This window comes from Tauraco erythrolophus, chromosome 30 (genome assembly GCF_009769465.1).
Source record: "Tauraco erythrolophus isolate bTauEry1 chromosome 30, bTauEry1.pri, whole genome shotgun sequence".
Taxonomy (NCBI): Eukaryota; Metazoa; Chordata; class Aves; order Musophagiformes; family Musophagidae; genus Tauraco; species Tauraco erythrolophus.
The window spans coordinates 1,484,427-1,498,340 of NC_141494.1; the positions used below are offsets into that span (position 1 = coordinate 1,484,427).

Sequence of the window (13,914 nt, forward strand, 5' to 3'; positions counted from 1 at the left end):
AGGGACGCGCCCCGGGGCCACGCTCGCTGCCCAAAGCCGCAGCAGCCCCACTTCTCAGTGGGGAGGAGCCCCCCCCCTCCCTCTCCCCCACCAGCACCCCAGGGTGCAGCTCCCAGCCTGGGTGAAGGACCGACAGCTTTCCCCACCGGTGCACCAGGCAGAAACTCAGCGGCCCACTGATCTCTCCGCCCGGCATGTGCCACGAGCAACTGGCAGAAGCGGCCGCAACGTGGCCCTACACGCGAGGCCGGAGGCGAGTGGAGCATCTCCCGGGGACGGGAACGCCCGCAGCGGGCACGCGTCTGTACAGGGAGGGACTGCTGCCTGTGTGCTGCTTGCTGAGCTACCAGAGGGCTGTGAGTAGTCCCTGGGTGGCCACGAGTAGCCCACCGGTGGCTGTGAGTAGTCCCTGGGTGGCCACGAGTAGCCCACGGATGGCTGTGAGTAGCCGCACGGTGCCGCTGTCCTTGCCCTGTGCCAAGGCTGCTGGTCCCTGCCCCAGGAAGGTGCCACTTCGCCGAATCTGGGGTGGTGCCACCCCACAAACAGCCACGCACAGACGAGACCGCAGGAGCTGCCCACCCTTCTGTGAGCTGCCATTGTTGCTCAGGAAACAGCTAATTAGTCGCTCCTGCTAATTAGCCCGAGTCCTCCCTCATGATACCAACTGCTCCTTTTTGCAGAAGGATGCGCAGCCGATAATTAAAAACAAGAAAGTCCTTTGGCTGGTATGCGAGGAAGCCGGGGAGGCTGCCAGGAAGGCAGGCCCCAGCATGCGTCACCACCAGCGGCGCAGCTCTTCCAGCCGGGCCGGCAGCACTGGGTCTTGGGCACCCCCAGACAGAGGGGCACCCCCGGACAGAGGGTGGCCAGGGCCACCCCCACCCCGCAGCAGGGCGGCCTCCGCCGCAGGGCTCCTGTCCTCCTTCCTGGCGTAGCCCAGTGCGGTGCTCTGGTGTCCACCCGCCGCTGCCCGCAAAGGGGGGGGCGGAGGAGCGGCAGCTGCAGCTGCTGCGCTGGCAGGAGCCGGGAGCAGCCCCCCGGCGCGGGCTGAGCCGCCTCGGCAGGCTGGGGGAGACCACAGGCCCTGGGCACTCTGCATTTTAAAGGCTGCGCCGCCTGCTCCACCCAGGCAGCCTCTCTCCTCCTTCCTCTGGAAGCCGGCCAGCCAGGCTGGGATGAGTCTCCTCCAGCTCCCACCTGACGGTGCGAACCACATCTGAAGGGCAGCTGAGATGGCGCTCTGCCCGCGGTGCCGCCGAGCGCCGCGGGGCGAGGCCTCATCCCGTCCTCGCCGCTTGCATCCCTGCTGCCGGAGCCAAGCTCCAAGAGGCTCGGAGAGGGAGAGGCCGGGCTGGGACGGGACAGGCTGCCCGCAGGGAGGTGGGAATGCTGAGAGGGGACCTGGGTCTGTGCGGACATCCCTGCTCCATGTGGAGACCCCCGCTCTGCACGGAGACCCCTGCTCTGCGTGGAGACCCCCACTCCACCCAGAGACCCTCACTCCGTGTGGAGACCCCCGCTCTGCACGGAGACCCCTGCTCTGCACGGAGACCCCTGCTCTGCATGGAGACCCCTGCTCTGCACGGAGACCCCCGCTTTCCACAGAGACCCCTGCTCCATGTGGAGACCCCCGCTCTGCACAGAGACCCCTGCTCCATGTGGAGACCCCTGCTCTGCCTGGAGACCCCCGCTCCGTGTGGAGATCCCCACTCTGCGTGGAGACCCCCGCTCCACGCGGAGACCCCTGTTCCGCATGGAGACCCCCACTCCGCGTGGAGCTCGCCAAACACTGGCCTCGCCCCAGGGAGAGGAGCGATTTCCCACCAGCGTGGCTTCAGGCGGGGGTCCCCAGCCGTCTGCAGCCCCCAACCAGGGCAGCGCCGCCCAAGGGGTGCCCAGCTGGCAGCCCCCCGCTGCGCCCGGCCCCCGGGAAGCACCGCACACCACCAGTATCCGCTGCCCCCCAGCTTTATTGGGTCAGAAGCGCAGCCCCCGCCGCCGCAGGTCCTCCCGCGCCGCGCTGATGTGCTCCTGCAGCTCCGCCGCCGCCTCCTCGCAGTCGTTGAAGGTGGCCAGGCGGTAGCCCACGGTGGCCAGGGAATAGCAGCCGAAAGCCACCAGCAGGTAGACGGGCAGGGGCAGCAGGGCCTGCCGGTACGGGGCCGGCAGCCGCAGCCCCGGCGGCGCCAGCGCCAGCGCGGCCCAGGCCGAGCCCAGCAGGGCGAGTCCGCACAGCCACTGCCCCAGCTTGGTCATGGCGGCCTGCGGGGAGACGGGCCGTGAGACCGGGGCCGCCCCGCGCCGCGCACCGACCCCCCGCCGCCCCAACCGGGCCGGGCTCGGCGCCCTCCCGAACGGGGCCCGGCCCGGCCCCCTCCGACCCCGCACCCCTCCGGCCCGCCGCCAGCCGCCGCCGGGACCCGGCCCGCCCCGGGCCCTGGGGCAGCGCCCCCGGCTGCCGGTACCGGTACCGGTACCTGCACCGCTCCCGGGCGCAGCGCCCGCGCTCCCCCGTCGCAGTGATGACGTCACGGCAGCGCGGGGAGCCCCCGGGAGCTGTAGTGCGCAGGCGCGCCACGGCGCAGAGCGCATGCGCAACGGGACGCGGCGGGACACCCCCCCCCCCCCCCGGCCCCGTTCCCGGTGCCGCAGGAAGCATCTGGCTTCCTCCGCGTCCGGCCGCGGCGGGGGGCAGCGGGCCGGCGTGGGAGCGGGCCCGGGCTGCCGTCCCACGGCGCGGGGGGGCACCCGGGGCCACCCCCGGGGCTGCCGCTGCCCGTCGCGGGGAGGGCACGGACGTGCCATTGCGCCCTCGCTAAGCGCCAGCGCACCAGTGCAGGGGCTTGGCGGCAGCTGGGGACAGAATGTCACCCGCCCCGTCACGCACCGGAGCCCTGATGGCGGTGCGTCCCGCTGCTGGTGCGTCCCGCTGCCAGCTCCCTCGGGCCGCGCCGAGCCGCTGCAGCACCAGCGCCTGCCCAGCTCCGCTGGGATTTTCCTCCCATGCAGGCCCGGGCAAACGAGACACCGTCAGCACATTTTCCTGGCGAGGCCGCAGCAGGGTCGGCAGCTGCCTCCCTGGCCGGGCTGTGCTCCACCAGCCCGCGCTGCGCCTCCCTGGGTACTGGCGAGGTGGAGAACCCACCCCAGGCACCGCGGCAGCCCGCACGAGCCAGCGGGACCCTTCTCAGCCATGCTGGCACACGGCAGCGCCAAGAAACCGGGCTGAGAGCGGGCGGAGGAGCCAAAGTCACGGCAGCTGCAGACACGAGGCTGTAACAAAATGGCTTTATTGGGCGGCGGGGAGCCCCGGTCCAGCCCGGAGGGGACAGGGCTGCCCCGGGGAAGGGGCGGCAGGACGTCAGTTCCTCTTCCTGCCTTTGCCAACGGCTTTGGCAGGAGCAGTGACGGGTGCTGCGGACTGGTAGAGAGTGGAGGAGATCTTGTTGATGTAGTAGAGACCGATCATGGAGAAGATGAGGCTGGGAGGAAAGAAGGGAAGAGGCTGCTCGGCCACTGGCAGGCAGGAACACGCCAGGGCTGAACTGACACCTTCCTCTTCGCTCCTGTGCCTAACTCTGGCCCTGCCCAGTGCCCGTCCCAACGGCAAGCACAAGCTGTCAGGGTCCCAGCAGCAGCCACAGCGGCACGGCAGCTGCTGCCCAGGCTCCGGACTCACCAGGTGGTCACGCAGACTCGGTGAATGAGGCCGGAGGCAAAGAGAGCCAGTAAGAGGCAGATGAGGACTGTAAGGGAAAAAAAAACGGAGAGGTAAAAGACAAACCCACAGGACAAACCCACCCTCAGCGTCAGAAAAGCTCGGGGGAACCACCAGGGTGGGCCCTTCCTCCAGGGCAGGGCTGGCACCCTTGGGTCCTCCCGGCTGGCACCTGGCGCCTTCGCACGACGGCGCGCCCCCCCTGCTCCCCGCCGCAGCACTCACTCTCCGGGAAGATCTTGGCCTGGAAGCCCTTGCCGAAGACGAGGTTCTCCAGGTTGTTGAAGGCCTGGCCGGTGGGTTAAGGGCCAGAACGGGGCGCCGTGACCCCCGCCCCGCTCCCCGCGGCCCCAAAGGATACGGTGAGGGAGCAGACGAAGAGCGCGGAGCCCAGCAGCCCGCCCTGGATGGTCAGCCACTCGGTGGAGGCCAGCTGCCGGCTGTACATCTGCATGCCGGCGAAGAGCAGCAGCGACAGCAGCGACGAGAGCGCCAGGGAGGTGCCCGTGCCTACGGCTGAGGCCACGCCGCCGCCTCAGCGAGGCCGCCGGGACCGGGGGCCGCCGCGGAGCCGAGGCCGCGACCTGGCCGGCAGCGCTGCGGCCCCGGGCCGGCCTCGGCCAGACCCCGGCCCGCCCCGCGCCCCCCCGGGCCCCCGCCCGCCCCCCCCGGCGCGCCTCGGCCGCCCCGCGCCCCGACACCTGTGCCCGTTACCCATGGTGCCCCGCGGCGTCGCCCCCGGTGCCGCCGCTCTGCGCAGGCGCACTGCGGCCCCGCGGGGAGCGACACGGCATCAGGCGCGGGGGCGAGGGATGCAGTGCGCATGCGCGGGCAACTCCGCCCCTCCCCGCGGGCGCGGCGCTCCGGCGGGCTCAGGCGCCCCCTGGCGGCCGGGCGCGGCGCTGCAGGCCCCGCCGGCGCGCGCGCCCCCCGGCGGCGGGGAGAAGCGCAGCGGGCGAACCCCCCCCCCCCCGCACCCCCCTCCCCGCCCCCCCGGTACCGGCCGCGGCCCCTCTCCTCGAGCCCTGCTCAGCCCGCCCGGGGTCCGCCCTGGGCGCCGCTTCCCGAGCCGCGCTGCCATCTGCACGGCCCCGGCGGGGGGTGCCCGGGGGCGCGGGGGGAGCCTCCCGGTGCCGCCCCCCGCCGCCTCCGCCCGCCGCCGCCCCCCCACCGCCGCCACCGGGGCGGGTCCCGCCGAGCATGCGCGCCGCCGCCCCCCGCCCTCCCCCCGGCTCCGCCGCTCCCTGCAACAGACCGGGGCGTCCGCGGCCGCCGCTGCTGCCGCCGCCGCCGCGGGGACCGGCGCCGGGAGCGGGCGCGGAGCCATGGCCGAGGGCGAGGACCTGCAGACCTTCACCTCCATCATGGACGCGCTCGTCCGCATCAGCGTGAGCAGCGGTGGCGGCGGCGGCGGCGGCGGGGGGGGCACCGTGGGGCGGCCGGGCCGGGCCGGGCTCCTCCGGGACCGGCGTCGCCATGGCAACGCGGCGAGGCCCGATGGCGGGGGCGGGCGGGATGGCGGGGGTGCCCTTGAGGGCCGGGCAGGCCGCGGCGAGGCCTCGGACACGCGCCCCGAGCCGCCGGGCGGCGATCACCGGGGCAGGCCGGCACCGGCCTCCCCCGCACTGTGTCACCGCGGGGGCCGGGAGCACCGGGAGCTGCCCGCACAGCCGTGGGGAGCCGGGCCGGGCCCCGACCTGCACCCGATCGTGGTGCCCATCCTGGCCCTGGTGCCAGCCCCAGTCCCCAGCCCAGTCCCATCCCTGGTCCCCATCCTGGTGCCGGTCCTGGTCCTGGTCCTGGCCCTGGTGCTTCTCCTGGCTCTGATCCCAATGCCAGTCCCAATCCCAGGCCCGGTGCCAGCCCCAGTCCCCAACCCAATCCCAGCCCTAGTCCCCACCCTGGTGCTGGTCGCAGGCTTGATCCTGACTTCATGCTGGTCCTGGCTTTGGTCTCAATGACAGTTCTGATCCTGGCCCTGGTGCCAGCCCTAGTCCCCATCCTGGTGCTTGTCCCAGTGCTGGTCCAGATCCTGGCCCTGGTGCCAGCCCCAGTCCCCATCCCAGTCCCAGCCCTGGTCCCCATCCTGGTGCTGGCCCTGATCCTGGCCCTGGTGCTGGTCCCAGTGCTGATCCTGGCTTTGGTGCTTTTCCTGATGCTGGTCCCAGTGCTGGTCCTGATCCTGGCCCTGGTGCCAGCCCCAGTCCCCATCCTGGTGCTGGCCCTGATTCTGGGCCCTGGTGCTGGTCCCAGGCCTGATCCTGGCTTTGGTGCTTTTCCTGATGCTGGTCCCAGTGCTGGTCCTGATCCTAGCCCTGGTGCCAGCCCCAGTCCCCATCCTGGTGCTGGTCCTGGTCCTGGCCCTGGTGCTTCTCCTGGCTCTGATCCCAATGCCAGTCCCAGTCCCAGCCCCGGTGCCAGCCCCAGTCCCCAACCCAATCCCAGCCCTAGTCCCCACCCTGGTGCTGGTTGCAGGCTTGATCCTGACTTCATGCTGGTCCTGGCTTTGGTCTCAATGACAGTTCTGATCCTGGCCCTGGTGCCAGCCCCAGTCCCCATCCTGGTGCTGGTCCTGATCCTGGCCCTGGTGCTGGTTCCAGGCCTGATCCTGGCTTTGGTGCTGGTCTTGGCTCTGATCCTAGTGCCAGTCCCAGTCCCAGCCCTGGTGCCAGCCCCAGCCCCATCCTAGTCACAGCCCTAATCCTGATCCTGGTGCTGGTCCCTGCCCTGATCCAGTCCCAGTCCCCGATCCTGGCCCTGGTCCCCAGTCCCGTCCATGGCGGATGACGCTCCCTGCTCTCTCCCCAGACCAGCATGAAGAACATGGAGCGGGAGCTGGTGTGCCCGGTGTGCAAGGAGATGTACAAGCAGCCGCTGGCCCTGCCCTGCGCCCACAATGTCTGCCACGTCTGCGCCAGCGAGGTGCTGCTCCAGCACGGCTACCTCTGCTGTGACCCCACCTCCGAGCCCTCCTCGCCCGCTGCCACCCCCGCCACCCGCAGCCCCCGCCTGGGCCGCCGCGCCGTCCCCAAACCCGACCGCCTCGACCGCCTTCTCAAGTCAGGTGAGATGGCTGGAGGGGATGGGCAGGGTGCCCAGCGGGCTGCCCGGCAGCACGACCAAGCGGTTCTGGGGCGCCGAGCCCCACCTGATGCCCTCCCCACCTCCCTCCTGCAGGCTTCGGTACTTACCCGGGGCGCAAGCGGGGCACTGTGCACCCCCAAACTGTCAGCTTCCCCTGCCCGGCTTGCCAGCGGGACGTGGACCTGGGCGAGCGGGGTCTGGGCAGCCTCTTCCGCAACCTGACGCTGGAGCGGGTGGTGGAGCGCTACCGCCAGACCATCAACATCAGCGCCGCCATCATGTGCCAGTTCTGCAAACCCCCGCAGCTGGAGGCCACCAAGGGCTGCACCGAGTGCAAGTCCAGCTTCTGCAACGAGTGCTTCAAGCTCTACCACCCCTGGGGCACCCAGAAAGCCCAGCACGAGCCCACGCCCCCCACCCTCACCTTCCGCCCCAAGGTAGGGTGCTCGCCCTTCCCCGCGCGGGGTCTTGCGGGTGCTGGGGATGGGGAGGACCCTGGGTGGGGGCAGGCGTGGAGCCCCCGCTGAGCTCCCCTGCTGTGCCCGCACAGGGGCTGATGTGCCCGGAGCACAAGGAGGAGGTGACCCACTACTGCAAGACCTGCCAGCGGCTGGTGTGCCAGCTCTGCCGCGTGCGCCGTACTCACACCAGCCACAAGATCACCCCGGTGCTCAGCGCCTACCAGGCGCTTAGGGTAAGGGCGCGCTTGGGGCGAGGAATCGGGGGCACCAGTGGAGCCCTGGCACAGATGGGGTGCGCGGGTCGGGGACGCGGGGCTCGCCGGCACCTCACCTCACCTCCTTCCCTGCAGGAGAAGCTGACGAAGAGCCTCGCCTACATCCTGAGCAGCCAGGACACGGTGCAGACCCAGATTGCCGAGCTGGAGGAGACAGTGAAGCACACGGAGGTGAGGGCGGAAGGTGCCCACCTGCCCTTGCGCTGTCCTCAGGTTAGGGGGTGGCGCTGCCAGGCGGCACGCTGACCCTGCCGCGCTCGGCAGGTGAACGGCTCGCAGGCCAAGGAGGAGGTGTCGCAGCTGATCCAGGGGCTGTGTGCCATGCTGGAGGAGAAGCGGGCCACCCTGCTGCAGGCCATCGAGGAGTGCCAGCAGGAGCGGCTGGCCAGCCTGCACTGCCAGATCCAGGAGCACCAGGCCATGCTGGAGAACTCGGGCATGGTGGGTTACGCCCAGGAGGTGCTGAAGGAGACTGACCACCCCTGCTTCGTCCAGGCTGCCAAGCAGCTGCACAACAGGTACCAGGCGTGGGGGTGCCAGGGGAACCAGGGGACCCTGGAGCTTGAGGTGGCCACCGCGCACCACCCTGACGTCCCTGCTCTCCCGTGCCGCAGGATCCTCAGGGCCACCGACTCGCTGCAGAGCTTCCGTCCTGCGGCCACAGCCTCCTTCAGCCACTTCCAGCTGGACGTCAGCAGGGAGCTGAAGCTGCTCACCGACCTGGCCTTCATCCGAGGTAACGGCAGCAGGACCCGGGCACCGGCTGTGCCCCGAGCGGAGGTGCAGCCCCCGCGGGCAGAGCGGCTCCCTGCCCGCCTCAGAGCCGGAGCCCGGCCATGGCTGCGGTGGGCTGCACTGGGGCAGGCGCTCGCGGATCTGCCCGTCCCCCCCCACCTTCCCCGTCAGGGATGGCCCCCACCCCAGCAGCCCCCCAAGTGATCCCTGCCCCTGCCCTGTGCCAGGGCGGCCGGGCCAAGGGGCAGGACAGGCAGGGCCGCGGTGCCAGGTAAGGGCAGCAGGAGTGCCGGAGGGTGAGTACGGAGCAGAGGCTGCCCCGCTGCCGGGCAGGAGCCGCGTGGCCCTGCCGGAGCCGCTGCCGACACGTTTCAGACTGCTTCTACCTCTCTTTGTTTATAGGCTGCGGCCGCTGCGAGTTCGTCACCGAAGTACCTGAGGCAAGTCACATCCCTGCCCAGAGCCGCCCGCTCTCTCTGTCCCATCCCTCCCGCCCGCTCCCGCCCCAGCCCCACTCCGCAGCCATCCTCCATCCCCGGCCTGCCCGCTCCACCTGCTGCCCTTCCTCCTCCTACCCTCCATCCCGCTCCTCACCCCATCTCCATCCCGCTCCTCGCCCCATCTCTGTCCCCCTCCTCACCCCATCTCCGTCCCCCTCCTTGCCCCATCTCCGTCCCCCTCCTTGCCCCATCTCCGTCCCCCTCCTCGCCCCATATCCATCCTCCTCCTCACTCCACCTCCATCCCCTTCCTCGCCCCATCTCCGTCCCCTTCCTCGCCTCATCTCCGTCCCCTTCCTCGCCCCATCTCCATCCCCCTCCTCGCCCCATCTCCGTCCTGCTCCTCACCCCACCTTCGTCCCCCTCCTCACCCCACTTTCATCCCCTTCCTCGCCCCATATCCATCCCCCTCCTCGCCCCATATCCATCCCCCTCCTCGCCCCATATCCATCCCCCTCCTCGCCCCATCTTTGCGCCCTTCCTCACCCCATTTCCGTCCCCTTCCTCACCCCATTTCCGTCCCCTTCCTCACCCCATTTCCGTCCCCTTCCTCGCCCCATCTCCATCTCCTTCCTTGCCCCACCTCCGTCCCCCTCCTCACTCCACCTCCGTCCCCTTCCTCACCCCATCTCCGTCCCCCTCCTTGCCCTACTTCTGCCCCCTCTCCCCTCATCTCTCTGCCCCTCCTTCCCACCTGGCTTCCCCACTCCCACTATGCCGCCAGCACCTTCACACCACCCCGCCATCCCCATCTCCCCTCCTCCTCCTCTCCTGCTGCCTCCATCCTCTCTCTTTCTCTCTCTCTCTCCTCCCTCCCCGACTTGCACTCAGCCTGTCTGGTCCCTGGAGCCCCACAGCAGCGAGCTCCTCTGTCTCCCCGACTCTCGCTCTCCTCCGGTGCCTACACACGGTCTCCGCAGTCAGATTCCCCTTAGACTCCTGCTGGTTGTGCGTCCGTGCGTCCGTCCGGAATGCCCCTTCCCTGCGTCTGGCCGCCTCCCCGCCTGCCGGGGGGGGGGATGCTGCCTGATGCCCGCCGGTGCCTCTCCCCGCAGCACCCGAGGCTCCCGTCATCGACACGCAGCGCACCTACGCCTACGACCAGATCTTCCTGTGCTGGCGGCTGCCGCAGCACTCGCCGCCCGCCTGGCACTACACGGTGGAGTACCGCAAGACGGACGCCAAGGCCAAGGGGCTGAAGCTGTGGCAGCGGCGCGAGGAGGTGCGCGGCACCAGCGCCCTCGTGGAGTACCTGGACACCGACAGCGTCTACGTGCTCCGGGTGAAGGGCTGCAACAAGGCGGGTTTCGGCGAGTACAGCGAGGACATTTACCTGCACACGCCACCCGCCCCAGGTGAGGCGTGCCAGGGGCCGGGGGCACCGATTCGGAGCACCTCTCCAGTTGCGCCGTCCTTCTCACCCACCTTCCTCTTCTCTCCTCCTCCCTCCAGTCCTCAACTTCTTCCTGGACAACCGCTGGGGCTTCAACCGGGACCGGCTGGCCATCAGCAAGGACCAGCGCGCCGTGCGCAGCGTCCCTGGCATCCCCATGCTCTTCGCCGCCGAGCGCCTGATGACCAGCTGCCACCTCTCCATCGACCTGGTCATCGGCGACGTGGCCGTCACGCAGGGCAAGAGCTACTGGGCCTGCTGCGTGGACCCCAGCTCCTACCTGGTCAAGGTGGGCGTGGGGCTGGAGAGCAAGCTGCAGGAGTGGTTCCAGGTGCCGCAGGACGTGGTGAGCCCCAGGTGAGCAGGGCTGGGGGCCCAGTGGGCACGGGGAGGGGTCCTCTGCTCATTCCTGCTGGGAGCTCTGGGGTGCAGAGGGTGAGCTCCTGTCTGTCCTTCGCACATCCGTGCCAGGACTCACCCGTCCCCTTGCCACAGGTATGACCCCGACAGCGGCCACGACAGCGGGGCGGAGGACACGACGGTGGAGGCCCCCCCGCCCTATGCCTTCCTCACCATTGGCATGGGCAAGATCTTGCTGTCGCACGGGTCAGCGCTCACCTCTCGCGACCCCAACGGCTGCACCGTGCCCTTGCCCCCGCGCATCGGCATCTGCCTGGACTACGAGCAGGGCAAGGTGAGCTTCTACGACGCTGTCTCCTTCCGCGAGCTCTGGGAGTGCGGCGTGGACTGCTCGGGGCCGGTCTGCCCTGCCTTCTGCTTCATCGGAGGGGGTGCCCTGCATCTGCAGGAGCTGGTGGCCAACAAGCAGGAGCGTAAAGTGACCATCGGCGGCTTCGCCAAGCTGGACTGAGCCGTGCCTGTGCTCCCCACGTGTGCGCCGGCTGTGTTCTGTGGTTGCCCAGGGCCTGGGGGGGCATGCGGGCGAGCGGGGAGCAGAGCACGGCAAGGGCAGCCCCAGCCCCGCCGCCGGCTGGGAGCAGGCCAGGCGTTTGTTTCATGGGGTGGGAAGGGACGGGGACAGCTCTGCCATCCCCTCCTCTCCCCATCCGCCTCCCTCTTTCCCCAGCTCGGCCCAAGGCTGCGGGCACAGCTGGGCAGAGGGTACATGCCAGGTCCTGGCAGAGGGTCAGCCCTAGAGATGGACCAGGGAGGGGTGGGTGAGAGTGGGACGTGGGGCTGCACGGGGAGGGGGGCAGCAGGTGATGGTGGGGGTGATGGTGGGGAGGGGGAGAGGCCGGGTGCTGACTGGGGTGGGGGAGGCAGCTGGGCTTGGGGAGAGAGGGCAGTGGGGGGAGGCCGGGCTGGAACAAGGTGTGAAGACTTTTTTAAAAACTGGCTTATTTTCAATGCGGCTCATCTGGCTGCAGTGCAGCGGCCGGGCACAGCCACCACGGCCGGGCACAGCCACCGTGGCCAGGCTCAGCCACCGTGGCCGGGCACAACCACCGCGGCCGGGCACAGCCACCGTGGCCAGGCTCAGCCACCGTGGCCGGTCACAACCACCGCGGCCGGGCACAGCCACCGCGGCCGGGCACAGCCACCATGGCCAGGCTCAGCCACCATGGCCATGCACAGCCACTGTGGCCGGGCACAGCCCCCACGGCCGGGCATAGCCACCGTGGATGGGCACAGCCATCGTGGATGGGCAGAGCCACCGTGGATGGGCACAGCTGCCCCTGGGTCGTTGCCGAGCTGGGGGTCCTGGGCGTCCCCGCTCTCCCCTGTGGCCACTGGCAGCTCTGCTGCGTCCCCAGGAGATCCGAGCGCTTGGCCAGCCCTGCCTGTGCCCCTGCCTGCACAGGGCACCGGCCTGTTTGCTGCCCGCACGTGCTCTCCAGGGACACGTTTGGTCCCTATTACACTGCTCGGTGCCAAACTGCACGCAGCTGGGGTGGGCTGGGGCCAGCAGGAGCCGCGCGGGGTTGCCGTCCACCGCAGGGGCCCACACCGGCGTTCCCACGCCGGGATCCGTCCGAGCTGCTGTAGTTTCTCTTGAGTTCTGTCACAATTGCTGTATTTTCATGGTTTCCTACAATAAACTGCAATGCCAGATTCCCCCGGAGCTGCCCTGTGGCTGGAGAGGTGCGGGGTGCCCACACCCCAGGGTGCAGCACCCATTGGCGCGGCCGTGGCACTGAGCCGGTCCTTCGGGCCGTGGCCAGCAGGGGCCAATCCTGCCCAGGGCACGGGCACTGCTGACGTGTCCGGTTCCTGCCCATGGGCTGCCCGGCCACGTGGCCGCTGCCACCCCTGAGCCAGGGACCGAGGGAAAACCCCTGGAGCATTAGTGGGGGGTCCCAAGGGGGCTGCTGGGTGCTGGGGCATGCTCTTGGGGTGGGTAATGGGGGGCTGGATCCCCCACCTGGGCACCCGCATCCCACGGGATCCCAGAGGGCAGTGTGGCAGGTGGAGGAGCCACGTGTGGGTCTGGGCCCTCCCCCTAGGGCTGGCACCAGTCCCGGGGGGCACCAGCCCCCTTTGCTCAGTGCCGGTGGGGCCGCAGGGGCCGGGCCGGGCTCCAGGCGAACAGGCGGCTCTTTGTAGGGCACAGCCCAGGCACCTGTTTCGATTCCTGAGGGCCCTGCCCAGGGCTGGGGGGGGCACACACAGCCCTGCCCCGCCCCATACGGCAGCACCCTGCCCCGCACCCCATGGGGCACATAACTGGCTCTCAGCAACACCCATGGAAAAGCAAAAGCAGCAGAGACCATCCCCCCACCCCCACCCCGCCCCCCCCCGCCCCACCAGTCTGGGGGCTCACGTCACCCCCCTCTCACTGGGATGCCCCCCCCACCCCAGAGCCCCCTCCAGCCCCTTGCCTGCACCCCAGCACTGCCCAGGTGCTCCCCAGCACACCAGCATCCGTGGGCACCCAGCGTGGCCGTGACCCCCACCCAGAGCCCACGTGCTGCAGCCGTGGCACCCACCAGCTGGATGCTGCCGGGCCGGTCCCGGGGCTGTTTCCCAGCAAAGCCGCTGGCCCTGCGCCTGAGCTCACACGGGATTTATTGGGGGAAGGTTTATTTCCTTGTTTTTCTGGCTTTTCACTGATTGCCAAAACCCTCTCAGCCCCCAGCGCGGGCCCAGCCCAAACCGAGAGTGCCAGGGGGCTGCACCCCCCCCTCCCCCTTCAGGGCATGGCCATCCCAAGGCTTCTGCCCTGGCACAGCCTGGCACACGGCTCCATGTCGGGCACACCAGGTCCTGCTTTGGTCCCTGGTGCTGCCGGGGCCATCACACTGCCGGGGCCACCACACTGCCCCTTGGCATGGCCCCCAGAAGGCATTTTGGGGCTCACCCACAGTTTGGAGGATCCCAAGTCCAGACCAGGGTGAGGAGAGGGACACCGCCACGTGCGCTGGCGCTGCATGTACAGCTTTGACAGCACTCGCCCCGCAGCTTTATGGCCCCGGCGTCACCTTCACGTGCCACTTGTGCAGCCACGGCACAACCGGCTGCGTCGAATGAGCCGCGTTTGCTCACGAGAGGGAAACACTGAGAGTGCGGGACGAGCGGGTGGGATGTGAGCGAGAGGGATGGCATCCCGGCAGGACACGGTCACACCCAGGGGATGCAGGGGCCAGGGGCACTGCCCGTGCCAGCAAGTGAGAAACATCCCCAGCACCAATCCCAAGAAATGAGAGCAGCCCCCCGAGCCGGGGGCACCGTTGCAGGCAACGGCCACACCGGCAATGTCCCACCGGCCACAGAGCCAGAAGGGGACT

At 70.0% G+C, this 13,914-nt stretch overlaps 3 protein-coding genes across 4 annotated transcripts; 1 reads left to right on the forward strand and 2 right to left on the reverse strand.

The window, feature by feature from the left end:
* Positions 1-1,980: 1,980 nt before the first annotated feature.
* DPM3 (dolichyl-phosphate mannosyltransferase subunit 3, regulatory) lies at positions 1,981-2,259 on the reverse strand. Its single transcript, XM_086628395.1, has one exon. It carries the CDS (start codon positions 2,257-2,259, stop codon positions 1,981-1,983), a length of 279 nt encoding a protein of 92 aa, XP_086484521.1.
* A 1,018-nt stretch (positions 2,260-3,277) lies between these two features.
* On the reverse strand, positions 3,278-4,475 carry KRTCAP2 (keratinocyte associated protein 2). The gene is made up of 5 exons (XM_086628396.1): positions 4,436-4,475; positions 4,083-4,237; positions 3,947-4,010; positions 3,683-3,749; positions 3,278-3,485 (listed from the first exon to the last, which is right to left on the reverse strand). Exons 1-5 carry the CDS (start codon positions 4,437-4,439, stop codon positions 3,365-3,367), a joined length of 411 nt encoding a protein of 136 aa, XP_086484522.1. The 5' UTR covers positions 4,440-4,475; the 3' UTR covers positions 3,278-3,364.
* A 571-nt stretch (positions 4,476-5,046) lies between these two features.
* TRIM46 (tripartite motif containing 46) lies at positions 5,047-11,039 on the forward strand. Of its 2 annotated transcripts, none has more exons than XM_086628388.1 (10): positions 5,047-5,159; positions 6,490-6,785; positions 6,899-7,242; positions 7,356-7,499; positions 7,617-7,712; positions 7,806-8,059; positions 8,156-8,277; positions 9,831-10,130; positions 10,228-10,525; positions 10,664-11,039. In XM_086628388.1, exons 2-10 carry the CDS (start codon positions 6,536-6,538, stop codon positions 11,037-11,039), a joined length of 2,184 nt encoding a protein of 727 aa, XP_086484514.1. In that variant the 5' UTR covers positions 5,047-5,159; positions 6,490-6,535. The 2 variants fall into 2 exon arrangements, with proteins under 2 accessions (XP_086484514.1, XP_086484515.1); XM_086628389.1 differs by having other exon boundaries at positions 5,047-5,109; positions 6,530-6,785.
* The last annotated feature ends 2,875 nt before the right edge of the window (positions 11,040-13,914 follow it).

What these genes read in the sequence shown, in the direction of transcription:
- DPM3 (XM_086628395.1), bottom strand. Translation starts at nt 2,259, where the DNA reads ATGACCAAGCTGGGGCAGTGGCTGTGCGGACTCGCCCTGCTGGGCTCG.
- KRTCAP2 (XM_086628396.1), bottom strand. An exon ending in TCTTCGTCTGCTCCCTCACC is followed by an intron (nt 4,011 to 4,082) that starts GTATCCTTTGGG and finishes CCCACCGGCCAG; the next exon opens with GCCTTCAACAACCTGGAGAA. An exon ending in GGCCAAGATCTTCCCGGAGA is followed by an intron (nt 3,750 to 3,946) that starts GTGAGTGCTGCG and finishes TTTCCCTTACAG; the next exon opens with TCCTCATCTGCCTCTTACTG.
- TRIM46 (XM_086628389.1), top strand. Translation starts at nt 5,047, where the DNA reads ATGGCCGAGGGCGAGGACCTGCAGACCTTCACCTCCATCATGGACGCG. An exon ending in ACGCGCTCGTCCGCATCAGC is followed by an intron (nt 5,110 to 6,529) that starts GTGAGCAGCGGT and finishes CTCTCTCCCCAG; the next exon opens with ACCAGCATGAAGAACATGGA. An exon ending in GCACACGCCACCCGCCCCAG is followed by an intron (nt 10,131 to 10,227) that starts GTGAGGCGTGCC and finishes TCCTCCCTCCAG; the next exon opens with TCCTCAACTTCTTCCTGGAC.